This window comes from Pogona vitticeps, chromosome 2 (genome assembly GCF_051106095.1).
Source record: "Pogona vitticeps strain Pit_001003342236 chromosome 2, PviZW2.1, whole genome shotgun sequence".
Lineage (NCBI taxonomy): Eukaryota > Metazoa > Chordata > Lepidosauria > Squamata > Agamidae > Pogona > Pogona vitticeps.
Genome location: NC_135784.1, coordinates 34,406,553 through 34,431,067, shown reverse-complemented (window position 1 = coordinate 34,431,067; position 24,515 = coordinate 34,406,553). Strand labels below are relative to the sequence as shown.

At 39.7% G+C, this 24,515-nt stretch overlaps 1 protein-coding gene across 1 annotated transcript; it reads right to left on the bottom strand.

Annotated features, from left to right (window-relative positions):
- CIMIP7 (ciliary microtubule inner protein 7) lies at window positions 1-24,489 on the bottom strand. Its single transcript, XM_072989280.2, has 4 exons — window positions 17,467-24,489; window positions 10,215-10,328; window positions 1,612-1,689; window positions 1-604 (listed from the first exon to the last, which is right to left on the bottom strand). The coding sequence occupies exons 1-4, from the start codon at window positions 17,482-17,484 to the stop codon at window positions 101-103; spliced, it is 714 nt and encodes a 237-aa protein (XP_072845381.2). The 5' UTR covers window positions 17,485-24,489; the 3' UTR covers window positions 1-100.
- Between the last annotated feature and the right edge of the window lie 26 nt (window positions 24,490-24,515).

Here is a 24,515-nt window from a genome sequence, read left to right as displayed (position 1 = left end):
TTGCGCAGGCCAGCAAGATTTTATTTTTTCCCATTTTTAACCTCGTACAAAGGAGCATTTCACTTTCCTCAGACACAGGCAGAGGAAATACCACATGTGATCAACAATTGTTCCAGTTCAAACAGTCTGAGACAGTCCATCGGGGTGTCTTGTAAGGCACAGAGTGCCCATAGGTAGGTCCTGGAGCAAGAGCTTCTGCAGTCGCATTGGCATCTGTTGCAGTGGGCTCACTGGAGGCAGGAGCAGAAGACTTGCTATGGATGGGAGCAGTGGGCTCACTGGAAGTGGCGGGAGCAGACTCGGGCTCTTTGGGTTTATCTTCTTTGATCAGCTGGTGTGATTTGAGTACCCTAAGGCTGGGTTCACATAAGTAGTAGCTCCGGTATGTGTGCTGATAGGTAGTGCTGGGTGTGCGTTGGAGGGGCCGCTTTTCCAAGTGGGCGTGATGAACTAACAGCTGGGGGGGCTTTTCTGTGGAGCGGAAGTCTGATTGATAGCTCGAAACAAGGGGCCTCTCACGTTGTAACTCTTCCTTTAGGGGCATCCAGTCAATTAAGTTCTGGGTACTAGGAAGGCTCCCATCTATTCTCCTTCTTCCAAGGCCCTGCCATGAAGCAACAGATGGGCAATTCATATTTTCCATGCAAAACAATCATTTAATTATCCACACCAACCATCTAATTATCCAAGAAAGACCAGAAGACTTATCATGGATGAATAAGGAATACTAGAGCAGGAGATACCACTGTAATGTTTCTCACTGTATTCAGAAAGAACTGGACTGTATGCACTAGCCTGGGCTATTTGGAACTGGACTCACTTATTCCCCCCAAAGATGGAAAGAAGCTGCTGCTGCTGCTGTTTTTCTGAGCCCAATTCTGGATTTAAAAATCTTGTTAGGTTCCCCACAGCATTAATTATGATGAGGTCTTGAAAGGTCTCCTCACCTTCCATCTTTTGAATGCCTCACTCATACCCACCAATGCGATCTGCTGGGGACAAAACTAGCAAACAGATCTCACTTAAGACCTTCCAGCATCAGTTCCATAAAGTCTGCAGTGTGGCCAGTTTGTGATTGCAAGAAGCTGGTTGTACACAGAAGCAAATTGGCTGGACAAGTGCTTGACTAGCTGGAGTGTATATCCCTGTATCACACAACTCCCTACGACTGCTTTTATAATTATGCAGCTCAGGTTGACTGCCTTTGTCACAGTCTGAAAACCCTACGCTAGGCTCCCCCAAATAGTAAAACTACGACTACAGCCCACAATCATTCTGGGATTCTTATGACCCAAAAAGCAATTTTTCATGCTCGGCTTCCGAGTCTGACTACTGAGAGGCATGTGACAATAAGTGTGAAACTATGAGACACTATGGTTTGGCATTGCCTTATTGCAACTCAGAGCTCTTAACTGCAGCTAGTTTGTGTCATCAGTTCCCAAGGAAGCTCTGCTGGCTGTCAAGGGAGAGCTAATCACAGTAGGAATGAAAATTATGGCCCTAATCAAGCACCCCTCTGATTAGCTTCACTGCCAGCTCTTTTGCCACACTGGAGAGAAAAAAAGGTAAGGGGTTGCAAAATCTACATAGGCACATGACTAACACACTCACACTTTCAAAATATGTAGCTGATCCTGGGAAGGCATGCCTGTTGTCATGCTTGGAGAATATGTGCTTAGAAGGGGTTTCCTGGAAAAGAGCACAAATAAGATTAGACCTCTGTAAAATGTTCAATCTGCAACTGGATAAGTAGACGAGGAATGAGATTTGCTGCTGATAACCAGAGGGCTTCTTAAGGACAAGTGCATCCCAAAGATCATAAATTCTGATCACGAACTGAGAAACTTTGCAAAAACATGCACCATCTCTTCAAGTTCTCTCTCTTAGCCTCAGTTCTCCATCTATATTATGGCATTAGTACACAGAAATGTTATGATGTTGAATACAAGACCAAAGTAGTCCTAAAAGCAAGGGTGGGCAAAGCACAGACTTCCAGCTCCTATCAGCTATAGCTTGCTCAGCCAATGCTGGGACTTGCAGTTGAGCAATACAGTGGACCCTTGACTTACAGACAGCTCCGCTTACAGACTTTTTGAGTTACAGACTTCTCTGGCCGCAAAATTTAGGTTTGACTTGCAGCCAGAGAATCAACCTACAAACCAGAAAAAAATGGAACAAAAACAGCTGGCTACAGATTAATCGGTTTTCAATGCATTGTAGGTCAATGGAGCCTCAACCTACAGACTTTTCGACCTGTTACAATAATTAATTCAGTAAGTCGAGGGTCCACATTTTGCCTGCTCTTGCTTTAAAGAACTGTTTTTAAAAAGAAATACAATTGAATACATATGACTTCATAATGAACTGATCATTTCTGAGGAGGTGTACAACTCTTTGACTGCATGGCTCACGTAAGTTGGTTGTAGGAAAAAGACTGACTGCTACAGCAATCTAGACTGAGTCCATCGTGCCAGGGAGAGGAATTCTTCAGAGCTAACCAGGGAATTATACTCTGATCAATGATCAGAGATAATCACAATAAAGAATTTAAATGTTAAACACTCTACTTTACAGTCTCCGCTGTACTTCCTTGGCAGGGTCTGGACTTGATGATCCATAGATCACTTTCAGATCCACAGTTCTAAGATTAAGACTATAAATGCCTTACTGTTTAAAAAGCTAGTTAAACCTCAAATAAAAGAACTAAATTGTGCCTATACGATTGCATGCAAACTAATTGGATCCATCAAATGGAGAAAGCCTCCATCAAGGCTTTCTTCTGAGGAGATATGCATGGAATTTAGCTGTGCTTTGCATGCCAGAAAACTGAGTATAGGGCAAGTAGGTAATACAGACAAAGCTGCAAGTACACGACCAAACCACTTGTAACACACGAGCATTTTTTAAAAATCATCGGACTCTGGAATATGACTCATGCAAAATTTCTCAAAATTAGTCACAAGCACCACCAATTATCAATAGGAATAGGAATTCTTATGTTTAAAAAAACACTGAAGACATCACAAATCTACTTATTTGATCTTGTGGCTAGTCTTGTGAACAATCAAACACACAAATGGTGTTCTAGATCAGTGGTTCTTAACCTTGGGTTACTCAGGTGTTTTTGGACTGCAACTCCCAGAAGCTTTCGCCCACCAGCTGTGGTGGCTGGGGTTTCTGGGAGTTGCAGTTCAAAAACACTTGAGTAACCCAAGGTTAAGAACCACTGTTATATAGATCAATCTATTTATATTATTTTACAGCATGTGCTGAGCTATATGCTTGTTTATGCCATATTATGCAGAAGATCATAAATATGAGAGCATAAGAAAAGGACCAAAGACCAAAAACCAGCAGCAAATGGAACCCCTAATCCCTAACCTTGATAACCTTTCCAGAAAGATACAATGGTTGACAGTATCAAAGGCCACAGAAAAGTCCAGGAGGACCACAGGTTATACACCCCCTGTCTGTCTCCCTTAGAAGATCAACTTGCAGAGTGACCCGTCCTGTCTCACTACCATGCTGCGACCTAAACCCTGATTGAAATGAATCCAGACTATCAGTTTCTAATTTGTATCTGTCCAACATCTGTAAGGCTGTGGACAATATGAAAGGCTGTGACAGGCCCAAGGACACCATGGAGACCAAGGACCTAATGGCTGCCCCAGCAACATGGATCTGTGCATGGATGTTAAAGTTTCTCACAGGTAAAGGTTTTGGGGGGTTTACCTGAAACCTTTACCTTTAGTGTTTCATTTCATTTAAACACTGTCTTAAATCCATTTTTCATCTTCACATTCAGACAACTGACAGCCCCAGTTAAACACAGGAAGCTGCCTTATAGAGTCAGACCATTGGTCCATCAAACACAGTGTTGTCAGCTCAGGTTGGCGGGACAAGCTGTAACTAAAACCCCTTAGTATTCCTTTATGGTTTCCCATCCATGTATTCATCTGGGTTAAATCTATTTATCTTCCAACACCAGACATGACTGGATGTGCCCAGGCTGGTACAGTGGTTTAGAATCTTTAAGCCCAATACTGTACACACTACTGTTTGAAAGGCAGTTTATTAGCCATATGTTTTCCATTTTCTCCAACAAAGGTAAAAGGCAAAGGTTCCCCTTGGCAATTTTTGTCCAGTCGTGTTTGACTCTAGGGGGCGGTGCTCATCCCCATTTCCAAGCCATAGAGCCAGCGTTTGTCCGAAGACAATCTTCCGTGGTCACATGGCCAGTGCGACTTAGACACGGAACGCTGTTACCTTCCCACTGAGGCGGTCCCTATTTATCTACTTGCATTTGCATGCTTTCGAACCGCTAGGTTGGCAGGAGCCAACCTAACGGTCATCTCCAACAAAAGTGAGGATTAAATCAACTTTGTTTTTTCCAATGCTTTGCAATATCATCAGTCTTTCTATTAGAGAAATGGTTAATTTTCACACTTTCCCCAAACCCACTAAGATCTAGAGTGAATTTTATTTCCCCATCCTCTCTTTATTAGAGATTTTATGTGATATTATTCTACTTCTGCATTATCTCTAATGCATAAAATGCAAAATTATCAAGAAGAAGAAACCTAATCATTCTGTTCATTTAAAGTCCATTGTAAAACAGCATTATCAAAGTGTACAGTTGCAATGCCATATCCTACACAGAGTTGGCTAGAAGCTTTTCTCTCCTTGTTCAGTGGACTGCACAACAGCTCCCTCTGGAACAGCAAACCCTCCATGTTCACTCTGCAGCTGTCAACTTCAAGGAACTCTGTGTAAGCAGACGAGTTTAGTCAATGTGCCGCCAGGAATGATCATTCTACAGGACTCACTATTGTGCCTTTTATTGATGCCTGAGAAGCACTTCCAAGCTGGCAGCTGAAAACCAGCTTTGTATTTTCTACAAGCAGCTTTTTTGCTTACAGGCTATGGCCCCCAATGAATATGAGGGTCGCAATGAGCAAATGGGTAGACACTTATTGGACGCAAAGAGGTAGCAGAGGTCAGAGAACTGGAACATAGACTATTTTTTGCTTAGAGTTTTGACCCAGCTAAACAAATGTTTTGCTAGAAGCTAATATTTATGGCAATTATCTCTAGCTGTTATCCATTATATTAACTGTTATTAATAATTGACGGCAATAATTCAATTGTTAATAATTTCTATTTCTTTTCTACAGTAATATTTTCTATGTTAAGTTGTTTTTGAAGTGCTGCGTATTAAACAGCAATTCATCACAACCTATTACAACTTGACTACAGGAAATCTATCTGTTTTGCAAGCACTGCCAAAATACCTCTGATTTTATTTATAACCTTTTGCTTGCATCACAGTATTGATGCTCTGTGTGCCTATGTGCCCTATTAGACTCTACCGCAGAGCTAAACCCTCACTGCTACCTTCACTAGGCATGTATTCAGAATCAGTGGTTTACTCCATGCCTCTGGAAGTGGGACATCTGCAGGGAATATCTTGCTTTTCCGATGCCACATTCTGTACTTCTAATTGTAATCCTACCATTAAGTTTGTAACATGCAACTTTTATGACTCCTATTTCCTCTCTTCCATTTACTTCCTCACCATATAATGTTCTCTTTCTATTCACTCTGTTCTAAAGAACAGCCTTTTGCTCTCTGATCCCTTAGTAAAAATTCTCATGCATGCCATGGTCATTTCTTGTTTGGCTACTGCAAACCTGTTTTCTCTTGTGGTCTAATGTCTCACCCTTCTCCATTTACCTCTATGTAGCATTCTGCTGCTAAAATTTATTATTATTATTATTGTTCTGATCTTCTGGATATTCCTACACTGGTTTCAGTCTACTCCCAAATCTTTACAAGTTTCTTATCCTTATTTCTGAAACTCTCAGTGACTTTGTATTCCTCATCTCCAACACATCCCCCTCCTTTTACCTTCATTCACTCATTTTCATCTCCTTTAGCCGCCCAAATAGTTCCTGCCTGCTTCTTGAAATTACACTATTCTTTCTTCTTTGTCTCTTATCCCAGCAACTGCCTTGCAAAATCCTTCTATGTGACCACTTTCTTTTACTTCCTTCAAAATTCTCTTTGTACCCTGTTTCTCCTAAAATAAGACCTAACCTGAAAATAAGCCCTAGTATGATTTTTCAGGATGCTTGTAATATAATAAGCCCTAGTTAAGTGAAACACTGCCTTCTACCATTGTGCAGCATTGTGCAGCAACCAGAAGATGACATGACTGTAAAATAAACACCCCCTGAAAATAAGCCCTAGTGCGTTTTCTGGAGCAAAAATTAATATAAGACCCTGTCTTATTTTCAGGGAAACACGGTAACATATATTTTCTGAAAAACCTATGGAACAACCCTCTAGTCCCAATGTATGTTATGTGTCCTCGAGTGGGAACCAACTTAGAGCGACTCTAATTAGGTTTTCAAGGTAAGTGAGATATTTATGGAATGGTTAAACCAATCCCATATACATCCTCAGTACGTTTTCATGCTGAGTGGGAATTTGAACCCCGGGTTCTAGTCTGTCACTCTATCCATTATACTAGTGATGGCCAACCTTTTTGAGCCTGAACACCCAAAGTGAAAACAAAAACAAACAAACAAACAAAAAACCAGCAGACGTTGGGCGTTGGCAGCAGAAGCGGTAATCCTCGGCATGGAGGTCCCCCCAGTCATGCCCAACACTGCCACTAGCTCTAGCTTGGCCGGCACTGCTGCCAGCACCAGCTGCTCCGTATCCTGGCCTGCCACCTATCAGGGTGCTAGTACTGCAGCTGCAGCCACCTTATCAGGTTTGGCTGCCGGGGGTAGTGATCCAGTGACTTATGACTCACTCGCCCACAGAGAGGGCTTTGTGTGCCAACTCTGGCACACGTGCCATAGGTTTGTCATCGCTGCATTATACCATACTGGGTATCCAAGTCCTAATATCCTATTATAGCTACATTAAAGTAATCGTTAATTTCTTCCCTGCTTACCCCAACTTCCATATCTCAGCCTGTTCTCCTTTATTCCCATGCATTTACTTCTAGATTATTGTATAGTATAAGGAAAGGGATATTTCAAGCCTGCTCCTTGTAATGTGCTATTTACATATATAGTGCTACCTAAACAACAAAGGCTCACTATGTAACATACTGAAAAGACAGACAGCAAATAACATGACTTGTCACATATATGATCCAACCATGCACTGACACAGATCCAGGGTTCTTCTAGCCTGTCTATTGTCTGTTCTCTATTCTGCCTGACTGCGATTCCTGAGGCTTCAAGCAAATGCCTTTCCTAGCATTTGGTACCTTTCACCTTGCAATGGCAAGGATTGCACCAGGGACTGTCCGCATACAAAGCATGTACTCCTACCACTGAACTATGGCCTCCCTTCTCATTTTTCTTTTTCTCTTGTAACAGTCCTCCTGTCAATTAATTTAATATTGACCTTCCCTTCAGTACTAAAAGAAAAGCATGTCCAAGGCCACCCACAGACTTTGCTAATGAACAGCAGCATTGCCCTCTGTGAAAACAGAAGTTTCCATTCCAGGCCTTAACCACTCAGCTTCTGTGTAAGGCCAACTATTAAAAAAACAAAGAAAACCAGCTTCTGAACTCATGAAATTGCATTCGCTTGAATCTCCCCAGAGCTTCAGTCAAAGATTCTTTTTAGATTTGCTACCTGAGTTCCTTTAACTGGAGAAGCTGATGGAGAAGGGCCCGTTTTCATGCAAAGCATGTGCGCTGTCACTGAACTATTGCCCTCTCCTCCTGTATCTTTAGAACTACTACAGATAGCAAATTCAGGAGTGGGTGGGAGAGGTATATTTTGCTACCCTTTCATAAATGTTCAGGTGTTATTCATCCCTATTAAGTATTACGTTTTTAAACCCAAAGAGACATTGAATAATCTCCCTTGCTGCTTTTGAAAGCAACATTTTCTTGTACAGACTTCTCGATTAAAATATAATAAGGTGATAGCACCTTGAATTTTGTATCTCGAATGAATTGTCAAACAGGGAATTTCAGCTGGTTCAGTTTGTTATGTTGAATGCTGTATGGATGAGAAAGGCAGCACCTCCTCAAACAGACACTAATACCAAGGGAACAGAACTTCCGTCTGTTGCATCCGATTTCTCTACTATAGGTTATTAGCAATCCCACAAATAAATATTGGTCTTCACATTTTCGTCCATGTATGAATTAACCTTCTACTTTGAAATTAGCAACAGGAGAGCTCCCTTGCAAACAGAAGGGATCAGAGAAAGAGATTATCTGTGTAACACAAATGCAAAGTTGCCTGAGCTAAACCTGCCACAACAGGCTGTTCTGTTTTTTGCTTTTGTGGTGCTAGAAAGTGACACAACTCCGGCAGATGCACAAGGAAGATGCAGCCCTGATTTACCTGTTGTCAGAACTGTGGTGGGTTCCCAAGGCAGGTCCCTTTATTAGCTAATGGGGAGAAATATCAAGCCTCTTACTGTTGGTGTCATTATTGGGTGCTAGGAGTCTAATCCACAACATGCAGCTTGACATGTTGCCAAGGCAATTAAATAGAGTTTAGCTACTACCTCAAATCCCAGCAGGTAAATTTAATAAAAGAGAAGGACTGGTATTTCCATATCACAGTGACAGAGGATAACCTGCTCCTCCCCAAAGCAGGAAGAAACTACCTGAAGTGGATGCAGTATCCTTCTCATGAGCAGGTAGTGACAGTAAAGCATAGAAAAGGAAGAATTCTACAAGTGCTAAGCGTCAGAATTTTGTTATCTTTTATTAATTAACTTATTCTTCTTTGAGAAATGTATGTTCACCCATTATAAAAAGGCTTCAAAGCAGCTGTTAAAAACAGCGGGGCAATAATTAAGATGCCATTAAAAGAATTAGGCTTTTAGATGATGTTAGCTTCCAAGTGTACAATATTCACATAATCACAAAACTGACAACAAATACTGAAACATCAATCCAACTTCCCAAGGAGCCTTTTAAATTGTCAGAACATTTCACTTTACAACACAACATATTATGTAATAACTTTTCGTTGTAACTCCCGGATTACAAAACCTTGAATTAGATTGTCCCAGGTAAGGGGGCTGCTTTCTTTTCAAACTAAGCCCTGGGTAGCTGAAAAGAGAGGCAACAAATTGAAATGGAATAAAACAAGCACTTTTATCCAAATTGGATTTTTTTCTTGGGCTTCATGCACATTTAGTATTCAATATACACCCAAGTTGTTTCTGTTCCAAACGTTCCCTCTTCCCTGCTTCTGGACTCCTATAGGTAGACAGGAAGCTGACTTCTACTGATTCAGATCTTAGGACCATCTAAGTATTAGCCTAATACTGTTGCAACTGACCAGCAGCAGCTGTCTTCAAAGTTACAGATAGGGATTTTTCTAGGTCTGTTTGGAGATATGAGAAATTGAACATGAGTCCTCTTGAAGGTGAGGTCTCCACACCTACTCTTTGATCCTCAGCTAGCTCTTTTGCCACTTCTGGGGGAAGAATGCACTCTACTTGCATGGTGGATGTTTCAAACAATCTCCCCTATATATTTTTAAGCTTCCAGACTGGCTGAAGCGTGTTTGGTCTTGCAAGCAGATTCAATGTGCCTCTTCTCCTGAACAGCCAAGAGCTGAAGTCAGGCATATGCTGAAGGCCAGGTTTTCAAGAGTTATAAATCCTTTTAAAATTGTGTGAAGACACTTATTAAAATTCTGTTAACTGAAGCTAAGCAGAACCAAGAAGCCCAATAGTAGTGAGATGGGGAAACCCATATATGTTTCTCTCAGGTCTTTGGAAAGAGGAATGGTACTCATAAACCAGCATGGCCATAACCTGTAACTGGTCCACAATCCAAGTTCTAGTATAGATATCTGGCATTTTTTTTTAAAAAAAGACCAAGAACAGAGGGAAAAGATAAAGGGACAAGAGAAACAAACCCATAAGGAAAAAGATGGGGTGTATACAGTGCAAAAAATATCAGAAGTGAGTTTGAAAGCAGATATGAAAATATGATCTTATAATTAAAGATTCTCTGCCCGTCTTTAACCATAGCATCTAATTCTTGTCTTTCTGCAAAAAGGGGTTAGACACTATAGACCCAGAAGGCTCTTAATTCAACTTGTACTTTTAAACATAGAAAGGGGGGCTGGCAGGAATGTAGGATTTAAACAGCTTTCCTTCTCTCTCCTCAGGAAGCCTGTCAGGGACCAGCAAGGGACACCCCCTCACTCACCTTCATTCTCTTCAGGAAGAGATCAGGAGGTTGTGGCTGGGCTGCTTTACGATACTCTTGGGTGTAGTCACTCCTGCATCTGCTTCTGAAGTTGCCATAGAAACCATTGGCGTGCTAAAGCAAGACAGGCAACAGAGAGCCCCTAATTAGCAATTGAGCAATGTAATCCACCAGCCTCTCCAAACTTGCTGGTTCACTTGATAGGGCCAGTGGAGATCACACTTTGCCTCCAACAACAACAAAGGATTTTTGTAGGGATGAATTATTATTCGTACTACTGACAATAAAAGCACTCTTCAGGTTGCGGAAAGCAGACAGTCAAATCTCTAAAAATGCTTCCCACTGGGATCTTGGTCACTTTAAGAGGGCTTCATTTGGAAGAAACTAGAGTCTTGTTGCAACACACTTGGTCAACCCCAGTCCAGATAAGCAGAGTACTTCAGCCTGAGCTTCTCCCCACCAGTTTATATGTCTGACACAAAATGTTCAACAGTACAGGTTGTTCACCCTATTAAAACTGCCCTGCTATACTCACCATTCCAGCATTGTAGCTGAGAGCTTGGAAAAGTTACTTTTTGCATTACAGTTTTCAGAGTCCCCCAACCAACATAAATGCTGGCCAGTGTGCATGCTGGCAGATGGACTCTGGAAGTTTTCATACAAAAATATAAGTATTCTCTAGCTCCACCCTCCTCCCACTCTAACATTTCCTATACTCCTCTTTAATATACGACCTGACAGCTACAGTGTGGAGAAAACAAAATCATGTTATAACAAAACTATAGGCAGTCCAAAAGTTCCACATTCAGTATTAAAGTAACTGCAATTTTCTGTTGACAAAAGTTGGTTTCTGCAAACAGAAAGAACTATCTATAGATCTGATTTTGTTTATCTTTTCCTGCTGTTTACATACCCACCAGCAAGTTGCCAATGAAAATAGGGCATGCTTATGTAACACCCTAATTTTCATGAGCATCATGCCGCTCCATTACTGCATATGGTTTAAAGCTTTTCAATGTCTGTGGGACACAGTATTAATTTACTCTCGACTCACTTGTTCTACTAGGAAGTGTCAAGAAGACAATAATTCTTCTAATTAAAGATGTGGTTGCAAAACTTAATTGCCCTGCTATTTATTTATCAAGTATTCAAGGTGCACCTCAGCTGCACTGTGTGAAGTGGCAGATTGTGCACTGCATGATGTCTTAGCATTCACGCATAGCCATTTCTGTCCTTATTGTGCACTAAGACACTACAGTATGTACACCCCCACAAAATATTTTATTTGCTTGAGGTGAATTCAGAACCCTGAAGACTTCTAGCAACTCCTACAATTTGGCAAGATAATTTTTTAAAGACAAACTAATTGGGGAGACTAATTTACCTAGCAGAAAGATCAGAAAACAGGCAAGGGGAAATCTCTGTTGTTTGTAGTTATGAATGGCCAGCAGAAAGGCAAATATTTGACGAGACAGATGTATGTCTGTGTATTCTTACTGTCCAGGTGAGACCATACTCAGACCTCACTACCCAAGTTGGTATCTGAATTTTAATCAGGGATTGCCAACATTCTTTCAAACTTTAATAGCTGAAATTTTTATTTAAAAAATAAAACAAAAGTTTCCATACGTAGAATTCTGTGCCACACTTGTGGGCTGAGGTTATGAAATACTGTATGTAGCATCCTGATTATGGTGAAAAATTGGAGCCCTGCTCTGAATTTGTTTGTGCTATGGGCAAAAACAAAAAGGGAAGGGGGCGTAGCTAGTGCAGAAGGCTGGGTTGTTTGTTTATTTTTTGTACATTGCCTGGTCTGTGTGCAATATCTGAAGTACAAAATAATGCATAATTCCATCTTTCACCTGTCTTAATCAAAAGGCTCTGGACTCCTTTTATCTCAACAATGTGTTTTAAACAATGGATTACAAACCAAGCCATCCCAGAAAATGCTGTTATTATAGGAGAAAAAATGAAGGAAGTGGAAATATTCACTTATTTATAGAAGGAAGGAAGAAATTAATTGAGAAGAATGCATTCCAAAAGTTTTCTTACGTTTCAAAAGCTGTCAGAATAAAAGGCATAACATTGGTTCACCATAGCTATCAGGAATGAGACAAGAAGAGATGGATTTAGATAACCACAGAAGCCTCTGTGCTGCAAGGTCAGAAGACCTGCCGTCGTAAGATCAAATCCACGCGTCAGAGTGAGCCCCGTTGCTTGTCCCAGCTCCCGCCAACCAAGTAGTTTGAAAGCATGCAACATGCAAAATGCGAGTAGATAAATACGTAGGTACCATCATGGTGGGAAGATAATAGTGTTCCATGTCTAGTTGTGCTGGCCACATGACCACGGAAGATTGTCTTTGGACAAATGCTAGCTCTATGAGTTGGAAATGGAGGTGAGCACCGGCCCCCTAGAGTTGGACACGACTGGATAAATTGTCAAGGGGAACCTTTACATTTACCTTAGATAAATATTAGAGAAATATTATAAATATGCAGGAAGTGTGGAAACGGATTGTCTTCCTTGGAATAATTTCAGAATACTTTTGCAAGGTAGATGAGTGAATTAGATATCCTGTGGGATTGTTTCCCACCCCTATGATTTTGTATGATTTGGCTATAATTCAGGGAATAATCTAATGGTGAAGTGAGGGATTTGTTGCAACATGCTGTCAAGTCGCCTTCAATTTATGGTGACTCAATGAATGAGCATTCTTCCTGTCCTCAACAGCTGTGTTCAGCAGTTGTAAACACAAGTCTGTGACTTCCTTTGGGAAATTGATCCATCTTTTATTTGGTTTTCCTCTTTTTCTGCTGCTTTCAGCCATTATTGTCTTTTTCAGAGAATCCTGCCATCTCATGACATGTCTGAGTCTCAGTCTTATTCTGATTTCTTGGCTGCAGTTTCCATTTGGATTGATGACTAAGCCAAGGTATACAAAATATTTCACTATTTCAATTTCTTTGTAATCAACATTAAAATTGTACAGTATAGATTTTCTGTAGTCATGATTTCTGTCTTCTTAACATTCAGCTGCAGTGCTACTTTGGAACTTTCACTTTCACTAAATGTCTTTTCAGTCAATCCTGCTTTCTGCCAGTAAGACAATGTCTTGTGCATAATGTGTATTCCATCAATTTCCCCTCCTCCTTCATCTGAATCTACTCTGGCTTTCTGTATATGTTCTGCGTACAAATTGAACAGATAAGAGGATTTACTCTTATCTGACGATTAGGAAACCATGCTCTCTATATTCTGTACCTTCTTGCCCACGATACAAATTATGCATCAGGAAAATCAAGTGCTAACACTCATTTTCTTCAAGAATAATTCATAGTTTCTCATGATCCACGCAATCAAAGGCTTTGTTGTAGTATATAAATAGACTATAAATTCAAGTCAAGTCATATACATTGTTATTCTTACTATGCAATTCCTTCTAATGATAGCACTATGGCATGTAGAATAAGCATGTAGGTCATGTGGATTAACTATAAAAAGTGTTTTTGAAGAATAATCATATGGTCTCCAAGACACCCTTCTTAAGTGGTGCTCCTGAAATGGGAGATCTGGGCTGAGTTTTGGGTTTGGTGAAGTAGTCCTATGTGCACAAAATGTAATTCAATTTATAATTACATAATCAACCTCCACTGTACATATAGTCATACATGAGGTGTAGGTGAACTTGCAACTTAAGTAAAGACAAGGATTCTTGCAAGCATGCAGATTGTAAACTCCTCTCCCAGAAAGACAGTACCATTAAAAGAAAAGGAAAAATAAAGAGATCTGGTCGGTATTTTGCAAACCAAAAGATAGCCAGGAGGATATAGTTTATGGGAGATGGAAATTGTAAGTTATATATCTGGTTTAGGATATCAAAATGCCTAAGGCCAATGTTGCTTCCTGTCCAGAATGAGCATACTGTGGTTGCTAGGCAACCAAAAGCCTCTGACCACTTGCACCTTAGGAAAACATAATAGAGGTCAATGATAGGAAAGTGGGAAAAGAAATGGAGATACCAGAGAAGGGGAGATTGGAATGGACTCAGGCAGCTTCATCCAGAACACCTTACTGCTTCAGGCTTGCCTTATTTAGAGACAACTAATAGGATGTGAGTCAACCAATAGCTGACATTTCCATTCCTAACTAATGTTAAACACAAATATCCAAATATCTTGCACTTAATCCACTTCACAGAATCTCCTATCACTCAGCTGTCAGTTCTCAGGAAAAGGGGCACTTAGTAGATGTCATCCTTTCCTCTACAAACTAGTTGTGTTTTAAAAGGCTAACCTGAGCTCAAGTGACCATTTAACAGTAACATTATCTCTGGGGGTTTTGAGTTAATGAAATTGTCAAGGCTTAATTTGTACCAGATTTTATGAAGGCTTAACTCTGGAATATATGAAATAATTTTCCTTTTAAAAGGCCCCTGGGCCAGTGAAAAATGCATTTTCACTTCTGTCACCACTAAATAAACACACCCTTTATGTGTGATAACTAATGGGGAAGAACAATCTCTGTATTAGAAAGTAGCATTTCATATAGATTTCATGAACCTTCCCTCTTTTATCTTTTCCCGGAAAAATGCACTCTTCCTGGTCTGGACCATACTAAGAGCCTTGGACAACATTAATCACCAACATTGAGCTTACCCACGTCCCTACAATAGGGCTAGGCATCCCCTCAGAGTCTGAGGGGAGCCGCCTAAAAGCAGCCAGTCCCCTCAGCTATTAGAGCAGCCACTTGAAGCTGGCTGGAACTTGGGCCTAGAACTTGCCACCCATGTTGACATAGTTGCTAAGCAACTATTCTGTGAGGAAAGCATAGATTGTTAGATCAGGGATTAGATGGGTGCCCACTCAATGTGAGAATTTTAGCTTATTCCTTCTCCTGGGGGGGAAAAAGCTGCATTAATGTGTGGACACTTTTTTTGTGAACCATTAATAATGTGGATATCTGTTAGTGATTAGTTCTGTGACAGAATATAAAAATTCAAAAGACTAGGGGAAGAGATCTGATCATTATCTAGGGTGAATGGGATTCTCCTGGGCTTTTAACATGCTTATGCAGAAATCAGTAGGTAAAATGTTTCATCATAGCACAGAATTAACCATTATAATTATCCCCAGCTAACCACTATAAGTCAAAATGTTCCTAGTGAAAAAGTGAGTACAGCTAGATGGGTATTGTTCTGCTGTCTGTCCTGTGTTCCTCACTGAACATTTCAGTATTTACTCTGACAATTAGACAATGTGATTGCTAACCCCTAGTAGATCTGAAGTTGCTATGTGAGCATCCAGTACATTTTATTTAGCTCCCAGAGATCTTTTGCTGCTGCTGCTGCTGCTGCTAGTGCATTCCCCTCTAATTGCCTTGGAATTTTATTTTGTGAACAATGTTTTTCATTCCTGCCAGAACACTGCTGAGCATGTCTTAAAACACAGATCAGGATGTTAACAGTGAGGCATCGTATGGAAGTGAACACTTTTGCCTATCCCCTTCTGCTAGTTTGCACTGCCATTAAAATAACACTGAATTTCCCTACAATTATTCTAGCAAGTTATCAGTTGACAGCTTTGGCAAGTTTGGGGCTATACTGTACTGATAGACTGATAAATCATGTTGGTGCTATTTTTCTTGTTATTTTTGAAAAACTTCAGAGCAACAGTATATGCAATGGAAGTGTGAAATACATGTACAACAAAAAGTGTGATAGAAACACATTTCCAGTGTCAGCCATTTTCAGTAATTCAAGAATTCATCCTTCCAGCTCACAGCTCCTATGACCCAAATAATGAAAGGTAGTACATGGGAGCTACGGAACAGAAATAAGAGGTGTTTAGTTTCTGAAAAATAGCCTCTCCTGATCACATCACGAGCCTTATGCAGGCATGGTTGCACAAAAAGAATTTCAGCCCATGTTTCCAAAACTTGTAGGTTATATTCATTTAAGCACTATGCTTTTGCAATTGGGTTTTGTCAAAAAGCCACATTCCTAAGTGGGGGTCCTAAAAATAAGAGGGAAATAGTTATTCATGATAAACATAGCACTAAAAGACAGTACTTGATGATAGCTCTAAAGCTTACTGCTGTGAGGGGAAAGAAGAGAGACTGCATGGGTGGAGTTAGCTGTCATAGGCAGAACTGGAAGAAAATATCCTTCTTTAATGAAATCTAATCTTCTGTATGCATTCCCTCTGAAAATACCAAATCTTATTTTCTGAGCTTCAGAGACCCAACTGGCAATCAGCACCAACGTGACTCCCCACAACAGCCTCTGAAGGAGGAAGTGTTACATGTAACAGCAGAAAACAGGACAACCGGTGCCAAATATTATCATAATTGTACAGTGTCAAAGCAAATAATTATTTCTTAACAGCTATGGAAAATGCCTTAAATTAAAGCCAACCTCAGAAGAATTTTGAAGAAGATGTAATTGCACTGGTCCTTGTCATGGTCTGTGAAATGGTGATAAAAATGTATTTAATATCATTGTGAAAGCGCTTAATAGATCTTCCGTTGTACTCATGGCCAGAGGGAAGAATCTTGCATGTATACTGTATCAAGTGGCTATATACGCATGGGCAAAAGCATGAAATTCATTATCTAGCATACATATATTTGGCTTCTTGAGAATTTAAACCATGTTTCTTCACAGATTTCAGATTTCATGGTGGCAAGGAAAAGTTTAACTGTGTGCAAAGAATCCAAAGTTTGACTTTGTTGTGGGTTATATATAGCTCTTGATTCCTATTTATAACTCTCAGGCCCTACTACTCCATACTCAACATATGCATGCATGTAAAATAGCACCTATGTGTACTGTTTGCTGTCATGCACCTAATTTGCATCCGTCATTATATGTCATGGTGAGCAGAATATGATTTTTGGGTCTAATACTGCTTTTAGCCACGGGTGCTAGTGAATAAAGAAATGTTAAATTCTCTACACCATACACTTTGGGAACAATAAACATAGTCAGATTTGTGGTACCTAACACTTTTCCCTAAATGTTAAAGTATTTTCCCTAAATGTTAGGGAAATGTACTTCAAATGTACCTGGAGGATGAGTATGGATATCACTGTAACTGTGGTGCAAATATCAGCAGTGGTATCACCAATCCTATATATTAACATTTCTTTTCATAGGCACTTTTAATCCACCTTTAAAAAAATCAGTATTGGGATCTGGCAACAGCCATATGGAAAATAATGAACATGTGCCATCAAGGCAATTCTCACTTACAACAATCCTTTTCAGCATTTTCCAGGTAGAAGAAGTGATTTATCATTCTCTTCTTCTGGGCTTGCGCTGGAACTGTGCAATTTGCCCAAAGCCACACAGCTAACTTTACTCATAGCAGGCGCAGTGGAGCATTGAATTCCTGTCCTCTGGCTTCACAGCAAGATAGCTAAATCACTGAGCTATGCAGCTAGCTGTCATATGGAAAAGTCTTAATGTTAAAATGCATAATTTGAAGTATTGATGGAAAACAGAAGCAGAAACACATGATAGAAAGCGAAGTAGAAACTGTCCAATATTGACAAAATTGGAGAGAATTTTCCCCTAGCTTTAAAAAGTCAGTCAGAACCAAATTGGGTAATAGCTTACCTACAGCTAGAGAATATGTTTCAACTGGTATAAAATCTTCAGATGGTATAAAATTAACTTCTTCCACTGTTGGGAAGAAGAACAAAGAAAGAAAACAATGGCTAATCAATAATTTTTGAGGCATATTTGAAAAAAACTGATTTCCCCTCCTAAAAATACAGAACTACTATTGTTTTTGTATCATCTCAGTAAGTTGTACAGTCTTGAATGTCTGTGGATTCTTCTTACTCGTGGTCGCAAGACCAGATAGGCGGGATATAAATAGAATAAATAAATAAATTAATTAAAAAATTACTCTCCATCTGAACTAAATGCAAATTCTGTAGCTTGAACAGCTATCACTTTTCATTCCTCAACTCTTTATTTTTGTTTACCATCTTGCCTGATGAAGAATTCTGCTGACTTTTAAATTGGACTTATTTGTTTGTTTGCTTGCTTACAATACTATCATGCTGCCCTACATTAAAATAGACATCAAATGCAATATTATAGTAATATAAAATAGTTTGAAAACTACTGTACTTTAAATGGATAACAACACCTGCATAAAAACACTGTACAAAAACAGAATGATCATGATAATCTGGGGAAGGTCTGTGTAAACAAGTAATTTTTCAACAGGTTTTTGAACCTGATCTCAATCTCCATACAGTATCTCAGTTTACATAGGAGCGTGTGTTGTAAAGGGTGGATGCCACCACTGTGAAGGCCAGTGTTTCAATGGTTGCAGAAAATAAGGCTTTCGTGATGATGTCTAGGGTCAACTTAGCATGTATATGGGAATGCAGTCTACTGGTTAATAAAATGCATTACCCTTCTATGGATTCTAGGGTTACTGTTTTGGGTACACTTCCTCAGATTTCCATACAAAAAGAGACCAAGTTCAAGATGAGCTGAATGTCCTTGCAGATGCTGTGGACATTTTGCCTACTGCTCAACTGCCAAAAATGTGCCCCAAACTCAGTGGTTCTTAGTGTCATATTAGCTGATTAGATGGATCTTACCCAGATTCTGGATCCACTTCCCCAATCAGTTGGCCCAGAATAAGTTCTGGCCTCCTTTCCAGTCCTTTGCTGTGCACTGTCCTTATGACAGCACAAGGCCCCATGCTCCTAGTATCAGGTTTTGGCCCTGAAATTCCAAAGAACTGAACACTGCTGACCTGGCAGTCCTAATGGATCCTGATTGTTTCACATAGGAATTAAATTAGCTTGTGTTGAATTGATAATGGGAGTTAAAATAAAGTACTGTACATTCAAAACTAAAGTTTCAGTTTCCTTAATGTTGTACATTAATGGCATTCACATTTGCACATGGTACACTTTGCAGAAACAGAAAAATCAGCACACACGTGCTTTAGTTTTACATGTGAAAACTGGGGGAAAAAATGAAGGGAAAACTTATCATATATTCAATCAACACAAAGGGCTCTACTGCTTGCTGTCCATCTCAAAACCATCAGAAAATTACAGTAACCATTTGTTTTAACCACAAGTTGGGCAACACTATATATGGAGAGGGAAAATATATCATTATAAAGAAATATTTTTCCCTTCTCCCCACTGCCTTTTCAACTCTTTAGCAGGATGTTGAAACAACGAATAGTTAATCTATTCTTTCCGTAGGTAAATAATCCATGAACTACATATTCTCTAATTGTTGCGGTGAGAAAATTCGTCTCCCTGTAATGTCTCCAGTAAGTGAAATTCCCCCAGTGTTTATTGTACTGTTTATTGTATTGTACTGTTACAAACATTGGTATCTCAGAGCAAATAAGTACTGAAAGTCTTAGCAGACCAAGGCTAAATTAAAAAGTTAAACTAAAGTACAATGGGTAAAGTGTCCTGTTAATATACTCTATGTAAAGCCAGTTATACAATATGGATTGCAAAAGCCTCTGTGCAGCAAGCAGGACAGATATGGTGACAAAATATCGTCAATACCACGGATGTTGGCAAGTTTTTGATTCTGAGTTCCAAGTCTAAATCTGAGTCTTTGGTACCAAGTTCCAAGTCGAAGTCCAAATCTTTAGTACCAAGTCTTGAGTTCATATTAAAAACAAGCTTGTTTCCCCAGAAAAAAGAGGGAGGGGTGGGTGTTTTCTGAGTCCTGAGTTGGTCTGAGCCATTGGAATAAAAACCCAAGTCAAATCCAAGTCAAGTCACCAGTGTGACTTAAGTCTGACTTCACAGCGAGTCTCACGACTTAAGTCCCCATCCCTGATCAATACACCTCATAGTGCGTAAGCTCTATTAAGCCACTAGGAGTTTGAAGTCTAAATGAACAAACATGTACAGTACAGATTTCAGCAAAAGTATAGCACTCATCTAGTGAAAACCTCCAAAAATCACAACCCCTGTTTATTGTTATGTTTGAACCTAGCACTCTAGCTTGAGTCTCCTGAGATAAGCCAGAGTGCAGAGTTTGGATGTCGCAGTAAACAACCATGGAAGTTCTTGTCGTTTATTTACCTGCTTCTTCCTTCACTGGGAGTGACTGGACAGAATCACAGTAAAATAGAAAGCTCAAGAATTCTAGCCTATCACTTCATGTGAATGCTGTCAATGTATCTGCTGGGAAATTTGTTCTGTTAAAAATTCATTTCTTTCACTCTTTTAAGTTCTGATTGAGATTCCCTGCCATGATTTTGTCCTTTATGGAAGGAGCAGAGGTTAGTAAATGAGAATACAGCAGGTATAGTTTTCTCTGCAGGACAGTCACCTGGATGAGAAACCAGCTCAAAGACTGCTTTGCATTTTCAAAGTAACAGAGGCTGAGAGCCAAAATTAAATTTCCCTTGCACAGCTTTGTTCTGCCCTTTGTGAGGACCTATTGCAACATAATGACAGAAATGCACGCCTGAACTGTAGGGGCTAGAATTAAAGTTATGATTCATTAAGAACCTAATAGTGCAATGCTACATCAATGCATGCTTTCTGGGTGACACAGGGTTGCTGGTGGAATATAAAACTTTCATGATGGGACAAATTACATTGGTGCTACATTTATCTTGGACTAAGCCCAAGATATCTTTCTACATGAGGCACAGCAACCAATTGTGCCATTGTCAGGTATATTATAAAACCAGCCATGTTATTTTGAATTGTGATCTCATGAACATTCTTCCCAATCCATACCAGTTTAAAAAACAAGCATAAAGTAAGTAAGTTTATATACAGTTTACTTATCTTGACACAGTTTACTGAGGTGGCTATACAACTCTGTCCTAACGGTAGAGCTGTCCATAGCTTATGCTGAAAATACATTATTAGTCCAGGGGGAAAATTGGCTGGAGTTGTGGATTAAGGTATATAAACTAAGATGTACTCCTAAATCTTTTCACAATTCCCCATGGCAGAAAATTAAAACACTCTTGTTATAATAGAAGAATGAGTCTCTCATTTATGCCCTTAAAGCCACAACAAAAAAGTAGGATTATAGAAGGAAACCATTCATAGCCTATCACCAAAGTATGTAAACCCAGCTGGGGAACACATACATCAACAAACACAGCATGGGTCTACATTATTCTGCCATGAAAAGAAAAGGAGATGAATCTCTCAGAATTCTGAAGAAAAGGAAACAGTATGATTCATTTACCAAAGCACCCACATTTCCCATCACTCTGCCTAATGCATTTGTAGTGTAACTACGCTTTCTCACAAGCAATAGAAACATCTTGTTTCCTTGGTGAAGGGTTTGTCTTTCGGGAGAACACATTCCCTACCTCACGCTGCCTCCATATCTTTACAAATATAACCCCATAACCTGTGAAAGGACATTTTGTACAAAGGGAGCATCTTTGCCAAACAACAAATGTCTCAGAAACAGGAAGAGAAAATGAATGAACAAACTTATGGACAGATGAATAACACTAGTATTCTCACTATTCTTTACAGATAAAACCTCAGTGCGCAATTCTAGTCTAATTTCTAATCCTTCTACATTTTCACATTGCTCCCCCCTTCTATGAAGCAAGAAAGACCCAATTAAGGAGGAAATACAATTTTTCTCCCACAGACAAGGAGGAAAATGGGTGGACAATATTGTATGATTGGTGGAAGTGCCAACCAAGAGGCACCCAAAGTATCCTGGAATAAAATCCAGCAGGAACCGGAACTCATCCCCACCCATGTATGATGCTTCCCCCCAAAAATTAGGACTGCCATTCTACAGTATAAACATACTGTATTGGTGTTACCATGGCTTGCAAAAAGAATGCTGGTGGTGTGATGTAAATGATCTTAATGCAGAAGAGGGAAACTGTATTCTGCAGTTGTTTTTTGGCTGACAATTCCCACCTACCCTAGCAGGCATGGCCAATGGTAAAAGATTATGAAAACTACAAAAATATTGATAAGGCCCAACTGCATATACTGTATTAATTACTATACACACACACACAAGTACAATTTGGGTATTCAGAAACAAGACAGAATTTTTAAAAAATGAGGAGGCGGCAATAGCTCTTTCTTTGCACATCTCCATTATTCCTTGCGGTACATTGAGGGGAAGTTTTGAAAAATGACCTTCACCTTTGGCCATGGAGGATCCCCATAGGATTCACACTGATTTTGAGCATTCTGAATTGTGTGCTGTGCCTTCACAGATAAAGCAGAGTCTCCTCTTCAGAAAGGAGCTCTCAATTCATAGAAAAGAAAATGATCAAGGAAGGGGCAAGAGTATCACATTCCCCACTTGTTAATGTGTTTATTCCACCTAGACTCTGAATATTCAAACAGGGCTCTAATAACAACAATTGATGTTATCAAGCCAATTCCAATTTAGGGCAGCCCTTTCCAGGATTAGCTGGATATGGAACACTCAGAAGGGATTTATTACCTCTCCTTCTGAAGTCCTAGACTCTGCAGTTTGCCCAAGGCTATTCTGGTCGGCTTTTCTCTCTTACACCACAGTATGGAATCAAACCCCCAACTTCTGTTTCACAGATTTATCTAGCCAGCTAAATAAAGTTGTGTTGTACTGTAATTTCTGTAACTCTCTAAAGAGATGAAATTTGCATTAAACCAATCTGGAATTCTATTGGGACCCACCTCTATTGGAATATAAACCAGTCTGAATGTTGGTCAGAAATACAGTAACATAGGAACTTTTTGAACTGACTCTCTATGCTGGACAGTAGTCAAACTTTGCTACATTTATTTACACTGCCCCAGGCAAATAAATATACATTGTATATGTATTTTCCATCTCTTGTGAGGGAGCTACCTTGTTTCCCTGAAAATAAGACAGGGTCTTATACAGTATTAATTTTTGCTCCAAAAAAGCAGTAGGGCTTATTTTCAGGGGATGTTTTATTTTTTTTTTCATGTACAACAATCTACATTTATTGAAATACAGTCACATCATCTTCTGGTTGCTGCACAATGGTGGAGGTGGGGCTTATTTTTGGAGTAGGACTTATATTACAAGCATCTTAAAAATCATACTAGGGCTTATTTTCAGGTTAGGTCTTATTTTAGGGGAAACAGGATAGGCAGGTTTGGCTCTCCTTGTAAGGCAGCAGGCTTGGATGGGGCAAAAAGGCAGCAAAATTGTTAGTTATTCAATTTTGTTATTTTTACTGTCAAGGAGAGGGAGGAGTGTTTGTGAGATTTTCTGTTTCATGTCACCAATGAACTTGGCTGGCTTTAGGTGGCAGGTTGCATAGATGGCTTGTGAAGTGCCTTGATTTTAGCTTGTTTTGGATACTTTTTGCTGTCCTGCTAGAGGTAGCAAAACATCTGAAACTAAGGCTTATCTGATAAATTATTCCTTGTCAAGGACTTTATAGAGAGATGGAAGAGGCAGAGGAATAATGAGGTTTTCAGGTTTCTACTAAGGGTAGATAAAAGTTCTGGTTATCTCTTTATTGAAAGACAACATTTAAAGGTGAAAACAATGAGTATAAAGAGGCATCTTACATTATTAAAAGGCAATATTGCAGCTAAGAAAAAGTTCAATGCCATTCTGAGAAATGGAAAACACAAAGGTAGTACTAAAAATCCTATCAAAGCAGTAATGCGTAACAATCCATCTAAAAAATCACACACAGGTGACTGAGGGAAGGCTTGCCTGAAGAGAAAGGTCTTGTTCTTGAAGACAAAGGTCATTTTGTTATTTTTATTTTCTTTATTTATTCAAACATTTTAAAACCAGCTTGCACTCTTAAAGATACCAGAATGGCACACAAAGAGAATTAAAGCAGCAAAATATAATCAAAACAATATTTGAAAATATACATGAAAAAAAAAACTGCGAGAATAGCATGGCCCCGAGGAGCCAAGGACAGGGCTTTGCGCAACGGAAAGTTTTGAGCTGCTGCTGAGGCGACTGAAACGCCAGCGCCAAAGCCCTAGTCTTTCCCTCCTAATGCTACGTGACACTGCAATATTTAAAAGGCTGCCGTAATTTTAAAGCGAATACAATTTAAGAGGTAAATCCACAACTTAATTGAAATTTCTGAGGCACCGCAGGACTGGTGAAGGATAGTGTGTGAGGCAAAGGAGTTTTAAAAGGTTAACATTTTGGCGGGAGAAGACCATAGCCCATACGTCGTTCTTTCAAGAGACTGAATCCACTTATTTGTGTACATTACAGTATTTATTTATTTTCTAAATCGTGTATGGGAGTAAAGAGAGGATGTGACTACGGCCGGCCCCTACGTGTGCCACTCCTGCGAG

Excerpts from the sequence above, each read along its gene's own strand:
- CIMIP7 (XM_072989280.2), bottom strand. Across the intron at positions 1,690-10,214 it reads TCTTCCTGAAGAGAATGAAG|GAAACCCCTTCTAAGCACAT; the intron begins GTGAGTGAGGGG and ends GCTCTTTTCCAG. Across the intron at positions 605-1,611 it reads CAGCTACATATTTTGAAAGT|GGCCTTGGAAGAAGGAGAAT; the intron begins GTGAGTGTGTTA and ends GCTTCATGGCAG.